We start from the raw sequence: 23,044 nt of genomic DNA on the forward strand, positions 1-23,044 counted from the left end.
GCAACCCTGTGGCCATCCCTCTCAGTAACACTTTGGATACTGTTGTAGGGGTTGACCTAACAGAGGACACTCACAGTAGTCAGGTCTCCAGCACTGAGTATGGGTCTGTGACTCAGAAGGGAAGGTGGGGGAGGGGTGCAAAGAGACACACAGTGGTGATGGAGGATTTGTTAGTCAGGGGAACGGACAGGAGGCTCTGTGGGTGAGAAGGAGATTCCCGGATGGTATGTTGCCTCCCAGGTGCCAGGGTGTGGGGTATCTCAGATCAAACCCTCAGCATTCTTAAGTGGGAGGGTGAACAGCTAGAACGTCGTGGTCCATGTAGGTACCAATGTCATGGGTAGGACGAGTGACGAGGTTCTGCATTGGGAGTTCAGAGAGTTAGGTGCTAAGTTAAAGGGCAGGACCTCCAAGGTTGTGATCTCAGGATTGCTACCCATGCCACGTGCTAGTGAGGACAGAACTGGGAAGATTATACAATTTAATATGTGGATAATGAGTTGGTGTAGGAGGGAGGGCATAAGATTTTTGGATCATTGGGCTCTTTTCCAGGGAAGATGAGACCTGTACATTAGGGACAGTTTGCACCTGAACTGGATGGGGTCTAATATCCTAGTAGGAAGGTTTGTTAATGCTGCACGGTGGGATTTAAACAAAATTTGCAGTGGGATGGGAACCAGAGTGCCAGACAGTTAGTGGAGAGGTTGTGGAGGCAGATGTCGGTAAGACCTCGGACAAAGTTAGGAATCAAAAGGTTGAGCATGATGCGACTAGTGTTCTGAGCTGCCTATATTTCAATGCAACAAATGTCGTAGGAAAGGAGGTTGATAGTGCTGAAGATGAGGTAACTGGCTTACAAACAGAGGCACTGTGAGGAGAGGCTGTTGATTGGGCAAAATTGCAGTCAATAGGATGAGTTGCAACGTAAAAGATGGACAAAATTGTAAAGGCTGAATACAGGACTGAAGGTGCTGTATACGGAATAAGGTAGATGAACTTGTAGCACAGTTGCAGATTGATATGTATGATGTTGTAGGCATCACTGAATCATGGCTGAAAGAAGATTATAGCAGGAAGCTTAATGTCCAAGGATACAAGTTGTATCAATAGGACAGGTAGGAAGGCAGAGGGGGTGGCATTTCTCTGGTTGTTTAAAAAAAAATGAAATCAGATCATTAGAAAGAAGTGACATGGGGTTGGAAGGTGTTGAATCATTGTGGATAGAGCTAAGGATCTGCAAGTGTAAAAAGACCCTGATGGGAGATATATACTGACCCCAAACAGTAGTAAAGTTGTGGTCTACAAATTACAATAGCAGATGGAAAATGCATGCTAAAAGGACAATGTTACAAAAGTCATGAGGGATTTCAACATGTAGCTGGATTGGAAAAATCAGTTTGGTGCTGATTTTTAGACTGCCTATGAGGTGGCTTTTTAGAACAGCTCGTGGTTGACCCCACAAGAGGATCAGCTATTCTGGATTGGGTGTTGTGCAAGGAACCAGAATTGATTAGAGAGTTTAAGGTAGAAGTGCCCTTAGGGCAGCGAACATAATATGATAGAATTCACCCTGAAATTTGAGATGTATCAGTATTGCAGTGGAGTAAGTGGAATTACAGAGACATTACAAAGAACACTGACAGGGATGACACCAGAGCAGCAATGGCTGGAATTTCTGGAAGCAATTCGGAAGGCACAGGATATTTACATCACAAAGAGGAAGTATGCTAAAGGTAAGATGACACAACTGTGGCTAACAAGAGAAGTCAAAACCAACATAAAAGCCAAAGAGAGGGGATATAATAGAGCAAAATTCGTGAGAAGCTTATAAAAACCAACAGAAGACAACTAAAAAAGTTATTAAGAAGGTAATACTTTTGTATTTCAATCAGCCAGTAATATTCAAGAAGATACCAAAAGTTTCTTCAGATACATAAAGTGTAAAAGAGAGGCAAAAGTGGATATTGGACCACTGGAAAATGATGCTAGAGAGGTAGTAATGGGGGTCAAGGAAATGGCAGATGAACTGAATAAGTATTTTGCATCAGTCTTCACTGTGGAAGACAATGGCAGTGTGGTGGAAGTTTCAGGTGTCAGGGGATATGAAGTGCTTGAACTTGCCATGACTAGAGAGAAGGTTCTTGGGAAACTGAAAGGTCTGAAGGTGGATAAGTCACCTGGACCAGATGGTGAACTCCCCAGGGTTCTGAAAGAGGTGGTTGAAGAGATTGTGGAGGCATTAGTAATGATCTTTCAAGAATCACCAGATCCTGGGATGGATGCAGAAGAATGGAAAATTGCAAAAATCACTCCACACTTCAAGAAGGGAGAGAGGCAGAAGAAAGGAAACTATAGGCCAGTTAGTCTGACCTCAGTGGTTGGGGAGATGCTGGAGTCAATTGTTAAGAATGAAGGCTCAGGGTTGCTGGAGGGACATGATAAAATAGTCCATAGTCAGCATGATTTCCAAAAGTGAAAACCTTGCCAGACAAATCTCTTGAAATTATTTGATGAAAAAACAAGCAGGATAGATAAAGGAGAATCTGTTGATGTTGTGAACTTGGATTTTCAGAAAGCCTTTGAGAAGTGTTGCGTGACCACTGTTTCATTTACTGTGGGTGTCACTTTAAAATGCCTGGATGAGGCGGGACTATGAAATCAGTATAACAAGCTGTGACAGACCACTAGGACTTTTGGGAAAGAAGGAGCGAGAGAGAGAGAATGTGGAAGCTTTGGATTGCAAGCTGCTGGCAGGAGCTTGCTGCAGCAATGGGTAAAGTCTGATACTTTCCCATGCCCTGAGAAATGGGTTGATCAACAGCACCCAGTGCAGAGTGGACTTGTGACTGTCACTTCGTATGATCCACACGTGGATTTTGTTGGAGTACCCTGTGGCGACCACCTTTGTTAACCCTTACATGGATTTGGGTGTGCTATGTGGTAACCACTTGTGCTAAAGGAATATTCCGTGGCTGTCACCTTTGGGGATATTTCTACGTGGATTTCGGGATGACTCGACGGATAAGCTCTTCAGCAACTGTTACTTCCTTTTCCCAGCGTGGAACCTGTGGAATCTTTCATAATCGCCTCCTCACTACGTTTTGCTGTGGATTTGCAAGTTTCTCCCCTCATTTATTCCGTGGATTACTGGACCTTTCTAGTTTGTCATCTTAAGACTTTAAGAACTGTTCCTAAGCTTGACAGATTGGGAGCCACACACACATAACACTGTTCTGTTATATTCTGTTATAAGTAACTTCTGTTTATTTCATTTAATTTTCTATATTTTGAGTAGATACTAATAAATATAGTGGTTTTAACATTAAAGCCTGACTCAATTTGTGACCCCTGCTGCAGGTACATAACATAAATATGTAGTAGGTCAAGGCCGGCTGGCTCCTGTTCAGGCAAAAGTTCAGGCAATTTCTGAGGTTCCCATTCCAACCGGTAAAAAAGCTCTTAGAAGATCCCTGGGGATATTATCGTAAGTTCTGTAAGAACTTTGCTGATGTTGCTCTCCCATTGACTAACCTCCTGAAGAAGGGTGAAAAGTTTGTTTGGGCAGAGCCTTGTTAGGAGGCATTTGATAAATTGAAAGCCATCTTATGTCACCAACCTGTGCTCAGGTCACCTGACTTTGCAAAGCCATTTTCCATAGCTGTGGATGCCAGTGATGAAGCTGCAGGGGCAGTGTTACTATAAAGGGATGGTTATGATGATGTTGACCATCCTGTGGCTTACCTTTCAAAGAAATTCAATGAGCATCAAAGAAATTATTCCACCACCGAGAAGGAATTATTATCACTTATTTTGTCTTTGCAGCATTTTGACGTTTATGTTTGCCCAGCTCAGAAACCACTTGTGGTTTATACAGATCATAATCCATTGGTGTTCTTGAGTAAGGTGAAAAACAAAAATAGAAAGTTGTTGAATTGGAGTCTGATTTTGCAGGAGTGTGATTTCATGATAACTCACATTAAAGGCAAGGATAATATAATTGCCGATTGTCTTTCCAGATGTTAAGTTGCAATGTACTTTTAATAGTGGAGTGAGATTTACTATTTATATTCACTTCTGCAGTATGTTATATTACTCTGTAGTATGCTATATAGTAACCGTAAATGTATTGTTTCACATATTGTGGTTTGCAGTTAAAATTTTACTCTTATAGATCAAAATTTTACCTTTTGGGGGGAGGTGTTACATGACCACTGTTTTGTTTACTGTGGGCGTCACTTTAAAATGCCTGGATGAGGTGGAACTATGACATCAGTATAACAAGCTGCAACAGACCACTAGGACTTTTGAGAGGGGAGAGAGAGAGAGAATGTGGAAGTTTGCAGTCCAAAACGAAACAGTGGTCACGTAGCAGAAGATGCTACACATGAGGCTGCTTAAGAAGCTACCAGTCCATGATATTACAGGAAAGATTCCAGCATGAATAAAAAAGTGGCTGAATGGCAGGAGTGGTAATAAAGGGAGCCTTTTCTGGTTGGCTATTGATGACTAGTGGTATTCTACAGGGATCTGTGCTAGGACCGATTCTTTTTACGTTATATGTCAATGATTTGGATGATAGAATTGATGGCTTTGTTGCAGCGTTTGCAGACGATATGGACATGGGTTGAGGGGCAGGTAGTTTTGAAGAAGTAGACTGTAGAAAGACTTAGATTCAGAGAATGGGCAAAGAAGTAGCAGATGTAATACAGTGTTGAAAAATGTATGGTCATGCACTTTGGTAGAAGAAGTGAAAGAATTGACTATTTTCTAAAAGGAGAGAAAATACAAAAAATTGAGGTGCAAAGGTACTTGGGAGTTCTTGTGCAGGATTCCCTAAAGATGAATTTGCAGGTGAGGAAAGCAAATGTGATGTTAGCATTCACTTCAAGAGGACTGGAATATAAAAGCAAGGATGTAATGTTGAGATTTTATAAAGTACTGGTGAGGGCTCACTTGTGAGCAGTTTTGGGTCCCTTATCTTGGAAAGGATGTGCTGAAACTGGAGAGAGTATAAAGGAGGTTCAGGAAAATGATTCCAAGATTGAATGGCTTGTCTTATGAAGAATGTTTGATGGCTGTGGGCTTGTATTCACTGGAATTCAGAAGAATGAGGGGTGCCCTCATTAAAATCTAGCAAATCTAACAGAGTGGATGTGGAGAAAATGTTTCCTATGATGGGAGAGTCTAAGACCAGAGGATACAGCCTCAGAATAGAAGGGCAACCTTTTAGAACAGAGATAAGCAGCAATTTCTTTAGTCAGAGAGAGATGAATCTGTGGAATTCTTTGCCACAGGCAGTTGTGGAGGTCAAATCTTTATATATATTTAAGGCAGAGATTTATAGATTCTTGCTTGGTCAGAGTATGAATGGATACGGGGAGAAGGCAGGAGATTTGGGGCTGAGAGGAAAATTAGATCAGCCATGATGAAATGGCAGAGCAGACCCGATGGGCCAAATGACCTAATTCTGCTCCGATATCTTATGGTCTTATGGTTAATGTGTGAGGAGGGTTTGATGGCTCTGGGCCTGTACATAAAAGTTCAAAATAAATTTATTTTCAAAGTTCATATTTGTTACCATATACAACCCTGAAATTTGTGTTCTTACAGGCACACTCAGTAAGTCCAAGAACAATAATAGAGTCAATGAACTGCTGCACCCAACAGGGTGGACAAACAAGCAATGTGTTTGTACAACTGGATGTCAATTAAATAAATAAAAGCACTCCAAACAAACCTTTCACTCTTCTTCAGGAGGTTAGTCAATGTGAGAGCAACATCAGCAAAGTTCTTACAGAACTTGTGATAATATCCAACCATTCCCAGGGATCTTCTAAGAGCTTTTTTACTGGTTGGAACCTCAGAAATTGCCTGAACTTTTGAATTCTCTCCCCATCTAAATAATAGTCTGCCCATTTATTTCTTCCACCAAAGTGCATGACCATACACTTCCCAACATTGTAAGGTTTCTTTTAGTGCAAAAACTCCCCTTAGCAATGATTATGGACTAGTAGCTATGCATGTGCATTAATCTGCTCTCTCTCTCTCTCTCTCTCTCTCTCTCTCTCTCTCTCTCTCTCTCTCTCTCTCTGTGCAATGTGAATACACAAGTTAACCTCTTGGGAATGCAGACTAAGAGCTGCCAGATGTTCCTCATATGGTAACCCTTTCATTCCTGGAATCACTCTTGTGAATCTTCTCTGAACCCTCTCCAATGTCAGTATATCCTTTCTAAAATAAGGAGCCCAAAACTGCACACAATACTCCAAGTGATCTCACGAGTGCCTTATAGAGCCTCAACATCATATCCCTGCTCTTATACGCTATACCTCTAGAAATGAATGCCAATATTGCATATGCCTTCTTCACAACTGATTCAACCTGGAGGTTAACATTTAGGGTGTCTTGCACAAGGACTCCCAAGTCCCTTTGCATCTCTGCATTTTGAATTCTCTCCCCATCTAAATAATAGTCAGCCCATTTATTTCTTCCACCAAGGTGCATGACCATACACTTTCCAACATTGTATTTTATTTGCCCATTCCCCTAAACTATCTAAGTCTCTTTGCAGGCTGTCTGTTTCCTTAACACTACCTGCCTCTCCACCTATCTTTGTATCATCGGAAAATTTAGCCACAATTCTATTAATACCATAGTCCTAATCATTGACATATATTGTAAAAAGCAGTGGTCCCAACACTGACCCCTGTGGAACTCCACTGGTAATCGGCAGCCAGCCAGAATAGGATCCTTTTATTCCCACTCTCTGTTTTCTGCCGAACAGCCAATGCTCCACCCATGCTAGTAACTTCCCTGTAATTCCATGGGCTCTTATCTTCCTAAGCAGCCTCATGTGCGGTACCCTGGCAAAGGCCTTCTGAAAATCCAAGTACACCACGTCTACTGCATCTCCTTTATCTACCCTGCTTGTAATTTCCTCAAAGGATTGCAGCAGGTTTGTCAGGCAGGATTTTCCTTTCAGGAAACCATGTTGGCTTTGGCCTATCTTGTCATGTGCCTCCAGGTACTCAGTAATCTCATTCCTAACAATCGATTCCAACAACTTCCCAACCACTGACGTCAGGCTAATAGGTCTATAGTTTCCTTTCTGCTGCCTCCCACACTTCTTAAATAGCGGAGTAACATTTACAATTTTCCAGTCATCTGGTATAATGCCAGAATCTATCGATTCTTGAAAGATCATTAATGCCTCTGCAATCTCTCCAGCTACTTCCTTCAGAAACTGAGGGTGCATTCCATCAGGTCCAGGAGATTTATCCACCCTCAGACCATTAAGCTTCCTGAGCACCTTCTCAGTCGTAATTTTCACTGTACAAGCTTCATTTCCCTGACACTCTTGAATATACGGTATACTGCAGACATCTTCCACTGTGAAGACTGATGCGAAATACACATTGTCCCTCTGCCATCTCTGCATCTCTCATTACAATATTTCCAGCGTCATTTTGTATTGCTTGATTCTCTTTTACCCTTTATTATACTTAAAAAAGCTTTTAGTATCTTCTTTGATATTAGTCACCAGACTCCTTTCATAATTCATCTTTTCCTTCCTAATGACCTTCTTAGTTTCCTTCTGCAAGTTTTTAAAAGCTTTCCAATCCTCTGTCTTCCCACTAGCTTTGGCTTCCTTGTATGCCCTCTCTTTTGCTTTTACTTTGGCTCTGACTTCACTTGTCAGCCACGGTAATGTCCTTCTTCCCTTTGAAAATTTCTTCTTATTTGGAATATATCTGTCTTGCACTTCCCTCATTTTTCGCAGAAACTCCAGCCATTGCTGTTCTGCTGTCCTTCCTGCAAATGTCCTTTTCAGTCAATTTCGGCCAGTTCCCCTCTCATGCCATTGTAATTTCCTTTTATTCCACTGAAATACCAACACATTGGATTTTATTTTTTCTCTCTCAAATCTCAATGTGAACTCGATCATATTGTGATCACTGTTCCCTAAGGGTTCCTTAACCTTAAGCTCTCTTATCACCCCTGGTTCATTGCACAACACCCAATCCAGCACGGCCGATCCTCTAGTGGGCTCAACAACAAGCTGTTCTAAAAAGCCATCCCTTAGATATTCCACAAATTCTCTCTCTTGAGAAAATGTTCTCCTTGTCCATCACTTCAATGGACTTCTTGAAGGTTTGGATAAACCCTTCAGCTCATCCATTCATTGCTGGGTGGGGAAGAGCCGACTTGAAATGTTTGATGCCATTTTTCTTCATGAATAGCCTGAACTCTTCTGATGTGTATTGCGGCCTGTTGTCACTCACAGTTCGGTCAGGTAAGCCGTTTCTTGGGAGGATAGCCCTCAGAGCAGTCTTTTGTGAGGTGGTTGACTTACCGGGTATGACCTTCAGCCACTTCAAATGAGCATCCACAGCAATCAGAAACGTAAAGTTCGTAAATGGCCTGCAAAGTCAACATGCACTCTTTGCCATGGTGAAGACGGCCGTTTCCATGGGTGTAACGGTGCCTGACGGGGTGCATTTTGAACTTTGTGGCATCCCAAACAGCTTTTGGCCAAGTCCTCAATCTGTCAATCTATTCCCAGCCACCACACATAGCTCTGGGTGAAATTCTTCATCTTGACTGCACCTACGTGTCCTTCATGCAGACACTCTAACACCCTGGTGCACAGTTTAGAGGGAAACCACCACATGAGACCCACACGTCAGCATTCTGCTAGGTCACAGTATAGAACATAGAACATAGAAATCTGCAGCACACTGCAGGCCCTTCGGCCCACAATGTCGTGCTGACCATGTAACCTACTCTAGAGACTGCCTGGAGTTTCCCTAGTGCACAAACCTCTATTTTTCTAAGCTCCATGTACCTATCCAAGAGTCTCTTAAAAGACCCTATCATATCCGCCTCCACCACCATCGCCAGCAGTGCATTCCATGCACCCATCATTCTTTGTGTGAAAAATTTACCTCCGACATTCCCCTTGTACCTACTTCTAAGCACCTTAAAACTATGTCCCCTCATGTTAGCCATGAAGACTTTTCTTCTTCAGTTGCCGTGTTGTTTTTCACCATTGTCTTGCCTCCTAGGAAAAGTACCCAACATTGCAGCCAGGTAGCAGACGTCACTGGGATTGAAAATGGACACAACAGACTGGTGGTCTGTTACTAGAGTAAACTTTTGTCTGTAGAGGTAGTGGTGGAACCTATTTATTCCCCATACTAGACTAAGGGCTTCTTGGTCGATTTGTGCATAGTTGCATTTTACGCTCATCAGTGATCTGGAAGCAAACACATTCAGACATTCAGATCCGTCTTTCATAGTGTCTGACAATACGGTACCAATGACATAGGGGACGCATCACATGCCAGTCTGATGGGCAGAGATGGGTTATGATGGGTGAGCAGTTCATCTGAGATTATTAGTCTCTTTGTTTCCTTGAATGCTTTCACATTTTTCTGACCATTCCCACTTTGATCCTGTCTGCAACAGTGTGTTCAATGAATGCAGCACTGTAGCAACATTTGAGAGAAACTGGTGGCGGTAGTTTACAAGCCCCAGGTATGTCCTGTGTTGTGACATAGTTTCCAGTTTGGGTGCCTGCAGTGTTGCTTCAATCTTCTCTTGTGACTTATGTAAGCCATTCTTGTCAATGACATGTCCACAATATGAGATTTCATTTCTGAAAATCTCTCATTTCTCTCTCTTTGCACACAGACCATACTCACGCAGCCTGGTAAACATTTTACCAAGGTTCTGGAGGTGCTCTTCATCATTCTTACCAATCACAATGATGTCGTCAAGGTCATATTGTGTCCCTGGGACATCTTGCAGCACTTGATCCATTGCTCTTTGCCAGAATGCTGGGGTTGATATGACACCGAAGTTGAGACAATTATACTGGAATAGTCCCTTGTGAGAGTTGATTGTGAGGAACTTCCTGCTAGACTCCTCACTCTCCATTTGCAGATAAGCTTGTGACAAGTCAATATTTGAAAACCTCTTCCTGCCTGCCAAAGATGCAAAGTTGTCTTTTATTTGTGGCACAGTTCGCAGCACAGGGTTCATGCTCCCTTTGAAGTCCCCACATAGGCGAACAGCTCCGGCCTTCCTTTCTTGATCACCGGTAGAATGAATGTGGCCCAGCCACTCCACTCAACCTTGGAGAACACCCCCAAGCTCTGAATTTCAGCATCCACTTTCGGACATAGTGCATAAGGCACTGACACACTTTATGGAACCTTGCTGTTGCTACTTTATCCAGTTCACTTCCTTTGAGCAACACACATCAAAGTTGCTGGTGAACGCAGCAGGCCAGGCAGCATCTGTAGGAAGAGGTACAGTCGACGTTTCAGGCTGAGACCCTTCGTCAGGACTAACTGAAGGAAGAGTTAGTAAGAGATTTGAAAGTAGGAGGGGGAGGGGGAGATCCAAAATGATAGGAGAAGACGGGAAGGGGAGGGATGGAGCCAAGAGCTGGACAGATGATTGGCAAAAGGGATGTGAGAGGATCATGGGACAGGAGGTCCGGGGAGAAAGACAAAGGGGGGGGGAACCCAGAGGATGGGCAAGGGGTATAATCGGAGGGATACAGGGAGAAAAAGGAGAGAGAGAGAGAAAGAATGTGTGTATATAAATAACGGATGGGGTACGAGAGGGAGATGGAGCATTAGCGGAAGTTAGAGAAGTCAATGTTAACGCCATCAGGTTGGAGGCTACCCAGACGGAATATAAGGTGTTGTTCCTCCAACCTGAGTGTGGCTTCACCTTTACAGTAGAGGAGGCTGTGGATAGACATGTCAGAATTGGAATGGGATGTGGAATTAAAATGTGTGGCCACTGGGAGATCCTGCTTTCTCTGGCCAACAGAACGTAGGTGTTCAGCAAAACGGTCTCCCAGTCTGCGTCGGGTCTCACCAATATATAGAAGGCCACATCGGGAGCACCGGACGTAGTATATCACCCCAGCCGACTCACAGGTGAAGTGTTGCCTCACCTGGAAGGATTCCATCTGGGTAGCCTCCAACCTGATGGCATGAACATTGACTTCTCTAACTTCTGCTAATGCCCCACCTCCCCCTCGTACCCCATCCATTATTTATTTTTGTACACACATTCTTTCTCTCTCTCTCCTTTTTCTCCCTCTGTCCATCTGACTATATCCCTTGCCTTCAGTTTTACACCTGACACATCTGTTGTGATCCATAAGGTTCAGTGATTTGCTTCATTAATGCTGCTCTAGGCATGATAGCTCACTTCTGTTGACTCTGCGTTATCTGAGGCAGTTTCACATTAGGTCACTTTATGTTTTTGCTTAGTTTTGTGTTTAAAACTTTTCACTTTGTGTGTTTTTCTCTTTGGTTGTGAATTTTGTCTGCCTTGAACTCTCTCTCTCTGTGAACCTGTCTGTGACACCTCCTGCAACCTTTTTCTTTGAACCAACAGTCATTTGCGTCATAGGGGGATTTGCCACACTGATAACATTTTTGATTTTTTGTACCATTCAGGAACATTTGGTACATTTCTGTAGGTCTGACGCATCCTTTTCTGCAGTCTCTAACGATATCGTAATGGGCAATGCCCATTCTAAGGTTGGGTCTCTTTCTATTAGCAGCCTCTTTTGAGAGTTTTACCACATGCAAGCCTGTCCCTTAATGCATCAGAAAGTCTCTAGTCATTGTGCTAGCGTAGTTCTGCAACGTATTCAGCATTGGCCATCCTTTGACTGGTTCCTTTTATTAAATCTAAATCTCTCAGCTATTATCAGCAGTTTAGGGCTCAAGTGATTTTGTGAAATTGTAACAATTTGAATGTCTTGTTTGCTGGCTTTTCTGGAGATAATTAAATCGCTTAAAAGCCTGTATGTTTTAGCACCCACTGAGCTAAGAAGTGTGGATACTGTCTTTTCTTCATCCACATGGTTTGCATTACAATACAGTTCAACCCACTTGACATAAGATTCCCAGTCCTCATGAGCACCATCAAAGTCATCAACTTTCCTGACTAAGCATCTCTCACTGTGTTCTGAGCACTAATACTCACGCGCCCCTTTGTTTGTATCCGTGTTATCACCTCTGGTTCAAGAGCCTGATGGCTGAGGGGTAATAACTGATCCTGAACCTGGTGGTGTGGGACCTGAGGCTCCTGTACCTCCTGCCTGATGGTCGAGGGGTAATAACAGTTCCTGAACCTGGTGGTGTGGGTCCTGAGGCTCCTGTACCTCCTGCCTGATGGTTGAGGGGTAATAACTGATCCTGAACATGGTGGTGTGGGTCCTGAGGCTCCTGTACCTCCTGCCTGATGGTCGAGGGGTAATAACTGTTCCTGAACCTGGTGGTGTGGGTCCTGAGGCTCCTGTACCTCCTGCCTGAAGGCAGCAGCAGAGAGAAGAGAGCGTGGCGCAGGTGGTGGGGGGCTCCTGACAATGGCTACTGCTTTCCTGCAACATCACTGTGCAGATGTGCTCAGTGGAGGGGAGAGCTTTACTTGTGATGGACTGGGCCGTATTCACTTCTTTTTGTGGGATTTTCCGTTCAAGGCATTGGTGTTTCCATAGCGGGCTGTGCTGTGACCAGTCAATATATTTTCCACACGCGTATGTGGAAGTTTGTCAAAGCAGTAGATGTCATGCCGTATCTTCGCAGACTTCTAAGGAAGTAGAAACACTGCTGCGCTTTCAACTCTTGGAGCTTAGGAGAATGAGGGAGGATCTAATTGAAAGCTATCGAATACTGAAAGGCCTGAACAAAGTGGATCTGGAGAAGGTGTTTCTTATGGTGGGTGAGTCTATGACCAGAGGGCACAGCCTCAGAATAGAGGGACGTCCATTTAGAACAGAGATGAGGAGGAATTTCTTTAGCCAGAGGCTGGTGAATCAGTGGAATTCCTTGCCACTGATGGCTGTGGAGGCCAAGTCATTCGGTATATTCGGAAAGCAGGAGAATGGGGTTGAGGAGGATAATAAATCTGTCTTGATGGAATGGCAGAGCAGAGTCAATCAGCCGAATGGCCTAATTTTGCTCTGGTGTCTTATAGTCTAAATTAATTCCTTCTCATCTCTGTTCTAAAGGGATGTCCTCATATTCGGAGACTATACCCTTTGGTTCTAGACTCCCCCACCATAGGAAAAATCGTCTCTACATCCACATCCACTCTGTTACAATACCTCGTACAGATGTAGAATAACATCCCCGCTCTTATGTTCAATTGTTCTAGCAATGAAGGCCACCATTTTGTTTACCTTCTTGATAACCTTTTGCACCTGCAAACCAACCTTCATGCACAAGCACTCCCAAGTTCATCTACACAACAACCTTCTGCAATCTTATACCATTTATATAATTTGGTCTTCTGTTTTTCCTTCCAAAGTAGATGACCTCACATTTCCCAATATTATACTCCATTCTGCCAAACACTTAACCTATCTCTATCTCTTCGCAAACTCTCTGCATCCTCTATACAATTTGCTTTACCACTTCATTCAGTGCCATCAGCAAACTTAGGTACACTGCACTCAGTCCTCTCTTCCAGTTCGATGTTGGGTATTGTGAAGAGGACCGACCCCTGCGAGACTCCGCTCACCACTCAGCACCAACTGGAGAAGCACTATTTACAGACTCAAAGGTTCAAAGCAAATCTGTTATCAAAGTGCATATATGTGACAAGTTAAAGTTCAAGTTTATTGTCATTCAACCGTACACGGGTATACCACCGAACAAAACAATGTCCCTCCTCACACACAACACGTAAAGTCATATTTCCATGAATGTTAATAAGTAATCAAATATCTTCCAGAAGATTGACATTTAGCATAAAGTGCATTTGCAACACAAGCTATAAAGTAAACAGTATATGGCGACTGGCGTTTCATACGTGATGGGACTCTGGCAGGGAGTTCACTAGTCTTATGGTGTGAGGGAAGAAGCTGTTTCCCATCCTAACAGTCCTTGTCCTAATGCTGCCTGATGGTAGGGAGTCAAAGAGATTGTAGGACAGATGGGAGGGATCATTTACAATGCTAAGGGCCCTGTATCTACAGCGTTTTGATAAATATCTCAGATAGGTGGAACAGAGATATTGATGATCCTCGCAGCAGATCACGATCCTTTGTAGCATTCCATATCTTAGCTTGAGATTCATCCTCTTGCAGGCATTCACAGGGAAAAAAGAAAAATACAATAGAATTTTATGAAAAACAATATGTAAACAAAGACTGATGAAGTACTAATGTGCAAAAGAACACACACTAATTGCTGGAGAAACTGTTCTTTGGGACCAGAGAAGGGTCTCGCTCCCAAATGCCAACAGTTTATTAATTTCCATAGATGCTGCCTGACCTGCTGAGTTACTCCAGCATTTTGTGTGTGTTGCTCTGGATTCCCAGCACCTGCAGAATTTCTTGTGTTTATAATGTGCAAAGGAAGACAAACTTTGCAAATGAAAACATAATTCTGAGAGCATGAGTTGTAGAGACTTTTAAAGTGAGTCTGCACCTCGTGGAATCAGTTTAGCATTGAGGCAAGTGACGCTATCCACTAAGGTTCGAGAGCCTGGTGGTTGTAGGGTAATAATTGTTCCTGAAGCTGGTAGTGTGCAACGCAAGGCTCCTGTGCCTTATGCCCAATGGTCACAAGAAGAGAGCATGGTCACCTTTAATGATGGATGTTGCAGTGCTCCGTGTCAGTGTGCTCAGTGGTGGGGAGGCTTTTGTCTGTGATGGGCCGGGCTGCATCCACCACATTTTCTGCTCCGTTGTCAGCCTGGTTAGGGGAACCAGGGTGAGATCTGCCGTTCTGACTTACTGCTTGCTCTGTCCACAGGGGGAAGCCACTACTTGCTGTTTGATGAGATTTCTCACACACTTCACCAGAGTGGCCATGACGTGAACATGCTGCTTCAGCTTGGTGTCCCACGAATTAAAGGTAATTGTTCAGAATCAGTTGTCAGGCAGGCTCCAGACACAGCCTACTCATCCACTCTCAAAGTCAAAACGTCAAAATAAATTTATTATCAAAGTACACTGTGTATATGTAACCATATACCACCTTAAGATTCATTTTCTTGCAGGCATTTACATCTACTGACCACCCCCCAACCCCTTCCCACTCCTTTTCCAAGGAGGTCTCACTATCCCCCATTTAGTGTTTAACCTGGAGCCCTAATGAAAGGTCTCAGCCCAAATGTTTACTCTAATCCACAGGTGCTGCTTCGCTTGCTGAGTCCCTCCAGCATTTTGTGTGTTGCTTCAGTATTTAACCGTATCGCTCTGTTACTGATGATTCGATTGCATCCTGCTCCCCCTGCCCTCCTCACAGCAGCCCACTCTACCTCTGTTTCCTCCCCACCACTAAACCCTTCCCTCTGATAATCTAATTTGCGCAACCCCCTCAGCTAGTCCCCTGACCCAACTTCCACTCAGTTAGATCAGCCAGGATTGAATTGAAAGATGGAACAGCTCAAGGGGGCAAGTGATGTGTGTGTTCAAGTCCCAGGGCTTGGATGAGTGGTGACCACTTCCCCTCACCCTGGCCTGGAGGGTCACTCACCTCATGGTGCTACAACAGGGAATGAGCTGTTCAAAGGACCTTTTGACCCCTGAGTAAGCCTGTCCAGTAAGATGGCGGCACAGTCCGACGCAGTAGCCTCTCTGGGTCCAAACGGGAGTGTAATTGTTCATCCTTTTTCAAATTGCTGGTTACGAAGAGAACCACATACTGCAGGACTATCCCACTAATGAGTTGCAGGATACCGGTGGGGCTGGACTTGTCGTGATCACAAGACCCTGTTGGACATTGATAGTGTAGAATACTGAGTCTGATTCGTCGGTTCATTGGCAAGACCAACACCATGCAGGAGATAAATCACCAAGCAGGATATAAAACCAAGAACTTTTATTTCATTACTTTTGATTTCCAGATCGATTAAAATGAGTTCTAAAAATAAAATTTGCATCTTGCTCATTCGGAAGGAGGATGTTTCTGTTACATTGAAGACTGTGCGATGCTCTCTCCCCTCTCATCACACAAACAACACACAGCACAATAAACGTAAAATTATCTTACAAAATGTCTGGATTCACAGAATGTTAGAGAGGCACAGGACCCTCGTGGAGAGGGGGAACATTAAAATAAAGGAGAATCTGCCCGTAGTTTCACTGTCAGTAAAAAAAAAAGCTCAGTCACCTTTACACCAGGGAGGGTGCTGGAGGTTCCTGCATGCCTCGGGATTGCCTGTTGCGGTCGGGGGCGAAGGAAACGCTGGAGCTGGCTGTGCGCCACTGGATTTTGCACTGGGTGGGGAGCTAGTCCCTCCTGTTGGTGCTGTCCCCCAGGGTTCGCTGCCAGGAAGCCAGGCTGGATTGCCTTCACCTGCAGCTGCACTGCATGACATGAGGAACTGCTGCGAGCTTTTCTTGCAGGAACATGGCCCCAGGACAACGGCCATGCACCATCAATCTCAGAATCAGAATCAGGTTTAACATCACCAACATTTGACATGGTTTGTTGTTTTACAGTACATAATAATATAAATTACAATAGATGTGTTAAAAGTAAATTAAATAAGTCCTGCAAAAAGAGAGGGGAAAATACTGAGGAAGTATTCATGGGTTCACCGTCTATTCAGAGATGAGATGGTGGAGAGAAAAAGCCATTCCTGAAATGTTGAATGTGTGTCTTTAGGCTCCTGTACTTTCCCCCTGGTGAGAGACGGCATTTCCCGGATGATGGGGATTCTTGATAATGGATGCCCCCTTGCTGGGGCATCTGCTTTTGAAGGTCTTCTGCATGCTGGGGAGGCTAGTGCCCACGATGGGGCTGGCTGAGTTTACAAGTTTCTGCAGCTTTTCCCAACCCCAATCACCTCCATACCAGGTGCTGATGGAACCAGTTAGAATGCTCTCCACAGTACATCAGTAGAAATTTGTGAGTGTCTTTGGTGGCATACCAAATCTCCTCAAACTTCTAATGAAATGTAGTTGCTGTTGAGCCTTCTTCGTAATTGCATCAATGTGTTGAGCCCAAGATAGGTCCTCAGAGATGGTGACACCCAGGAACTTGAAACTGCTCATCCTTTCCACTTCTGATCCCTCGATAAAGACTGGTGTGTGTTCCCTCGACCTCATCATCCTGAACTCCACAATCAATTCCTTTGGTGTTCTTGAGCAGTGGACTAAGCGCAACTCCTTGAGGTGCACCAGTGTTGATTGTCGGTGAGGTGGAGATGTTATTTCCAATCTGCACAGATTGTGGTCTGCCAGTGAGGAAGTCAAGGATCCAGTTGCAGAGGGAGTTACAGAGGCCCAGGTTTTGGAGCTTGTTGTTTAGAACTGAGGATATAAATGTGTTGAATGCTGAGTTGTAGTGTACAGGCCATGAAACTCAGGGTACTCGGCTATATTATTACTTTTTAAATATTTTTTGTAACTATATGTTCTGCTATCATAAGTATATGTGCAGCGTGCTGTGTCTGACTGTTGGCCCAATGCTTTGCACCTTGGCCCCACAGGAACACTCTTTCATTTGCCTGTATTCATGTGCATGGTTGAATGACAATTAAACTTGAACTTGTCCATAATAACCACCAAGAACTGACTTACACCCGTCCTACACTAACCCCTCATTTCTATTAACTTCCCACATTACCCCCACAGTGGTGAGGATCGAAAAGATGTGTTATCATTGGAGACAATCCAGAGGAGGTTCATGAGGATGATTCTGGGAATGAAGGGATTAGCATATAAGGAGCATTTAGGTCTGTACTCACTGGAATTTAGAACAGTGCAGGGGGATCTCATTGAAACCTACCGAATGTTGAAAGGACTAGATAGGGTGGATATGGAGAGGATATTTCCTATGGTGGGGACATCCAGAACTAGAGGGCACAGCCACAAAATTTAGGCACGACTGTTTAGAACAGAAGCAAGGAGAATTTTTTTAAGCCAGAGAGTAGTGAATCTATGGAATGCTCTGTCACAGACTGTGCTGGAGACCCAAGTTCATGGGTATATTTAAGGCAGGAGTTGATAGTTTCCTGTTCGGTCAGGCCATCAAAGAATATGGCGAAAAGGCAGGTGCATGGGGTTGAGTGGGATCCATGATGAAATGGCAGAGCAGAATCAATGGGCTGAATGGCTTAATTCTGCTTCTATGTCTTATGGTCTTATGGACAAGGGCCAAGTAACCCACAAATTGATGGAGGGCAGGAGGGCAATTTGAAAGTGAGTCCTCCCCCCTCCCCTGAGGGATTAGACCTCACTGTTAGTGATCAGTTTAACTTCTGCCTGTAAGAACACACCACAATTCTCTCATTGCTACAGGTTTAAACTACACTGCGAGAAACAACAGTTACCGGGTTACAGTGTGGTCTGCAAGTGAGGAATATCTGTCTAGACATGAGCAGTGGTTCATGGAGAAGCAGCGAGAGTTCTTCCTGGGCAGGTACAGCTACGATCGATTAGTTTTCTTTGTGAAATCTACATTGAAGCATTAGAACATACAGTGAAGTGCGTTGTTTGGGTCAATGACCAAGGCAGCCTGACATTTTTGAACCATTGGGCTCCCTTCCAGGGAAGGAGGGGCCTTTACAGAAGAGATAGTTTTGACCTGAACTGGAGGGGAACTGATATCCCAGCAGGAAGGTTTGTTAATGCTGCACAGTGGGGTGTTTAAACTCGAGTTGCCGGGGGATGGGAACAGAGCACCGGAACAGATAGTGGAGAGGTTGTGGAGAAAGTTGTTGTTAAGCATACATATAAAATCAGAAATCAAAAGGTTCAGCACGGTGGGACTAATGTTCTGAGCTGACACTTCTTCAATGCAATAAAGTATCATAGGAAAGGCGGGTGAGCTCAGGGCATGGACCAACAGATGGAATTATAATGTTGTAGCCATTACTGAGACTTGGTTGCAGGAGGGGCTGGACTGGCTGCTCAGTGTCTGGAGTTCCATTGTTTTAGACGTGATAAAGCGGGAGGGTTTAACGGCGGAGGGGTGGCATCACTAGTCAGGGAAAATGTCACGGCAGTGCTCAGTCAGGACAGACTGGAATGTTTGTCCACTGAGGCATTATTTGGTAGAACGGAGGAATAAGAAGGATATGACCATGTTAATGGGATTCTATTACAGACCACTCAAAAATCTGTTGGATTTAGAGGAGCAAATCTTTAGAGAGATCACAGACTGTTGCAAGAAACATAAGGTTGAATTGATTTGAATGGAATTGACTTTATTACTTACATCCTTCAGATACATGAGGAGTAAAAATCCTTATGTTACATCTCCGTCTAAATGTGCAATGTGCAATTTAATAGCACAAGGGGTGATTGATAAGTTTGTGGCCTAAGGTAGAAGGAGTCAGTTTTAGAAAACCTAGCACATTTATTTTTCAACATAGTCCCCTCCTACATTTACACACTTAGTCCGGCGGTCATGGAGCATACGGATCCCTTCTTTGTAGAAATCAGCATCTTGGACCTCCAGAAAATGGTCCACAGCAGGGGTGATTGATAAGTTTGTGGTCTAAGGTAGCAGGAGATGAGTTATACAGCTCTCATTACATGCACGTGCAGTTCAACTCTTAGAGTGATTATACAGAAAGTTTGAAGTTATTAGTTCATCTCCTTCTACCACAAATTTATCAATCACCCCTGCTGTGGACCACTTTCTGGAGGTCCAAGATGCCGACTTCTACAAAGAAGGGATCCGTCTGCTCCACGTCCGCTGGACTAAGTATGTAAATGTAGGAGGGGACTATGTTGAAAAATGAATGTGCTAGGTTTTCTAAAATTGACTCCTCCTACCTTAGGCCACGAACTTATCAATCACCCCTCGTAATTTGTAATAAATAGTAGGTACAACTGGATAGTCAATATAACATAGAAATACAATTGTATCAGTGTGAATTAATCAGTCTGATGGCCTGGTGGAAGAAGCTGTCCCGGAGTCTGTTGGTCCTGGCTTTTATGCTGCGGTACCGTTTCCCGGATGATAACAACTGGAATAGTTTGTGGTTGGGGTGACTCGGGTCCCCAAAGATCCTTTGGGCCCTTTTTACACACCTGTCTTTGTAACTGTCCTGAATAGTGGGAAGTTCACATCTACAGATGCGCTGGGCTGTCCGCACCACTCTCTACAGAATCCTGCGATTAAGGGAAGTACAGTTCTCATACCAGGCAGTGATGCAGCCAGTCAGGATGCTCTCAATTGTGCCCCTGTAGAAAGTCTGTAGGATTTGGGGACCCATACCAAACTCCTTGAACCGTGTGAGGTGAAAGAGGCACTGCTGAGCTTCTTGTCAAGCCTGGAGGGAATTATGGTGTTGAATGTTGAACTGTAGTCCAAGAACAGCATTCTCACGTAAGCAACCTTGTTGTGGTAGTAGGTGATTTTAACTTTCCACATATTGACTGGGATTCCCATACTATAAAAGGGCTGAATGGGAAAGAGTCTGTTAAATGTGTTCATGAAAGTTTCTTTCATCAATACACAGAAGTCCCAACCAGAGAATGTGTGATACTGGATCTCCTATTAGGAAATGAGACATGGCAGGTGACAGAAGTTTGTGCAGGGGAATATTTTGCATCCAGTGACCACAATGACAAGAGTTTCAAGGTAATTCTGGAAAAAGATAGGTCTGGTCCTCGTTGAGATTCTAAATTGGAGAAAAGCCAATTTTGATGGTATCAGAAAGGATCTGGCAAATGTTTTCTGATAAAGTTGTACTTAGTAGCTGGGAGGCCTTCAAAAATGACATTTTGAGAGTACAGGGTTTATATGTTCCTGTCAGAATAATAGGTTTAGGGAACCTTGGTTTTCATGATCCAGAATCAGCCATGATGAAACGGAAGAGCGGGCTTGATGGACTGAGTGGCCTGCTACTGCTCCTATGTCTTATAGTCTTAATGGACTTATATCAAGGCCCTGCTTATAGAAGAAGAAGGTGCATAGCAGGTAGGAACAAATGAGGTATTTGAAGGAATAAGAAATGCAAGAAAACTCTTCAGAAAGAGATCAGGAGGGCTAAAAGAAGGCATGGCGTTACCCTAGCAGACAAGGTGAAGCAAAATCCTAAGGGATTCTACAGATATACTAAGAGCAAAAGGATAGCAAGACACAAAATGGGTCCTCTGGAAGGTCAGAATGGTACTCTATGTGTGGAGCCAAAAGAGATGGGGGAGATCTGAAGTGGATTTTTTGCATCTGTCTTTACTCTGGAGATGGACACAGTCTATAGGTGCGAGGCAGCAAGGTGGTAGACCCTCTACAGATTACAGAGGGGAGGTGTTTGCTGTCTAAAACCCCAAAGCCTGATAATGTATTCACTCAGGTCCTGTGCGAGGCAAGAGCAGAAATTGCAGGGGCCCCAGTGGTGATATTTAATTCATCTTTAGCCACAGGTGAGGTGCTGGAGGATTGGAGCATTTCTAATGTTGTTTCGTTGTTTAAGAAAGGCTCTAAGAATAAGCCAGGAAGTTTTAGGCCGGAGAGCCTGACTTTTGCAGTGGGAGAGTTATTGGAAAGTATTCTAAGAGTCCTGATATATAAACATTTGGATAGACAGGGACTGATTAGGAATAGTCAATATGGCTTTGTGCTTGGTAAGTTGTATCTAACCAACCTTATAGAGCTTTTTGAGGAAATTACCATGAAAGTGGATGAAGGCAAGGCAGTGGATGTTGTGTACATGGACTTTAGCAAGGCCTTTGACAAGGTCCCACATGGAGGATGGTCAAGAAGGTTCAGTTGCTCGGCATTCAAAATGAGGTAGTAAATTGGATTGGACATTGGCTTTGTGGGAGAAGCCAGAGAGTGATTTTAGATGGTTGCCTCTCTGATTGGAGACCTGTAACTATTGGTGTATCACAGGGATCAGTGGCGGTTCTGGTTTTGTTTGGCATCTACATCAATGATCTGGATGATAATGTGGCAAACTGGATCAGCAGATTGTGGATGACCCCAAGATTGGGGGTGTAGTGGACAGCAAGGAAGACTATCAAAGTTTGCAGTGAGATCTAGGCCTGCTGGAAAAACAGGGTGAAAAAGTCACGTAGAATTTAAGTGTGAGGTGTTGCACTTTGCGAGAACCAACCAGGGTAGGTTCTACACAGAGCACAGTAGGGCTTTGAAGAGTGTGGTAGGAAAAAAAGGATCAGGGATACAGATCCACATTCCTTGAAAGACGTGGTACAGGTAAATACGGTTGCAAAGAAAGCTTCTAGTGCATCATCCTTCATAAATCAATGTTCAGATGTTTTGTTGATATTGTATAAGACAATTTAGTGTGAACAGGGATTTTTTTTGGGGGGGGTTCAATGTTTCTGTTCCATTTTGTGCAGGGGAGGGGTTTAATGATCAGGGTACTGTTCTTTTTAAATGGGGGGGTGGGTTTGATATTCCTCTCTGAACAACTTCCATGTTCTTGTTTCATGGCTATCTGGAAAAGACAAATTTCAGAGTTTTATAGGGATACATGCTTTGATTATAAATAAAGCTTTGAGTTTTAGTCACTTACCTATAGGAAGGCTGTAAATAAGATTGACAAAGTGCAGAAAGAAATTTTACAAGGATGTTGTTGGGACTGGAAGACCTGAGTTATAGAGAAAGGTTGAATAGGATAGAACTGTATTCCCTAGAACATAGAAGATTGAGGAGAGATTTTATAGAGGTATAAAAAATTATGAAGGGTATAGGTAGGGTAAATGAATCTCAGGGTTATATACAGTGACATATATGTACTTTGACAAAATATACGCTTTGAACTTTGACACAAGCTGCCCCCAGCACACAGTCGTAGAGTAATAGAATGTCATAGCGGCAAAACAGGTTAATCAGCCTATCTAGCCTGTGATGAACCATTAATCAGCCAAGTCCCATTGATCTGCACCCAAAACATGGCCCTCCAAACCTCTCCCATCCATGTTCCTATCCAAGTTTCTCTGAAATGCTGAAACTGAACGGACATCTACCGTTTCCGCTGGCAACTCATTCAACACTCTAACCACCCTCTGAGTGAAGAAGTTCCCCTTCAGGTTCCCTTTAAGCAATTCACCTTTCACCCTTAGCCCATGACC

The 23,044-nt window shown here is 43.7% G+C and overlaps 1 protein-coding gene across 1 annotated transcript in view; it reads left to right on the forward strand.

Moving 5' to 3' along the window:
• The window catches only part of LOC140197500 (UDP-glucuronosyltransferase 3A1-like), a 58,222-nt gene that overhangs the window by 9,825 nt on the left and 25,353 nt on the right, over positions 1 to 23,044 (forward strand). Inside the window, exons 3-4 of the mRNA XM_072257508.1 lie at positions 14,796 to 14,897; positions 18,293 to 18,413. Of these exons, the coding sequence (XP_072113609.1) occupies positions 14,796 to 14,897; positions 18,293 to 18,413 (223 nt within the window). The remainder of the gene's footprint in view (positions 1 to 14,795; positions 14,898 to 18,292; positions 18,414 to 23,044) is intronic.

The sequence above is a fragment of the Mobula birostris genome, chromosome 5 (assembly GCF_030028105.1).
Source record: "Mobula birostris isolate sMobBir1 chromosome 5, sMobBir1.hap1, whole genome shotgun sequence".
Classification (NCBI taxonomy): Eukaryota; Metazoa; Chordata; class Chondrichthyes; order Myliobatiformes; family Myliobatidae; genus Mobula; species Mobula birostris.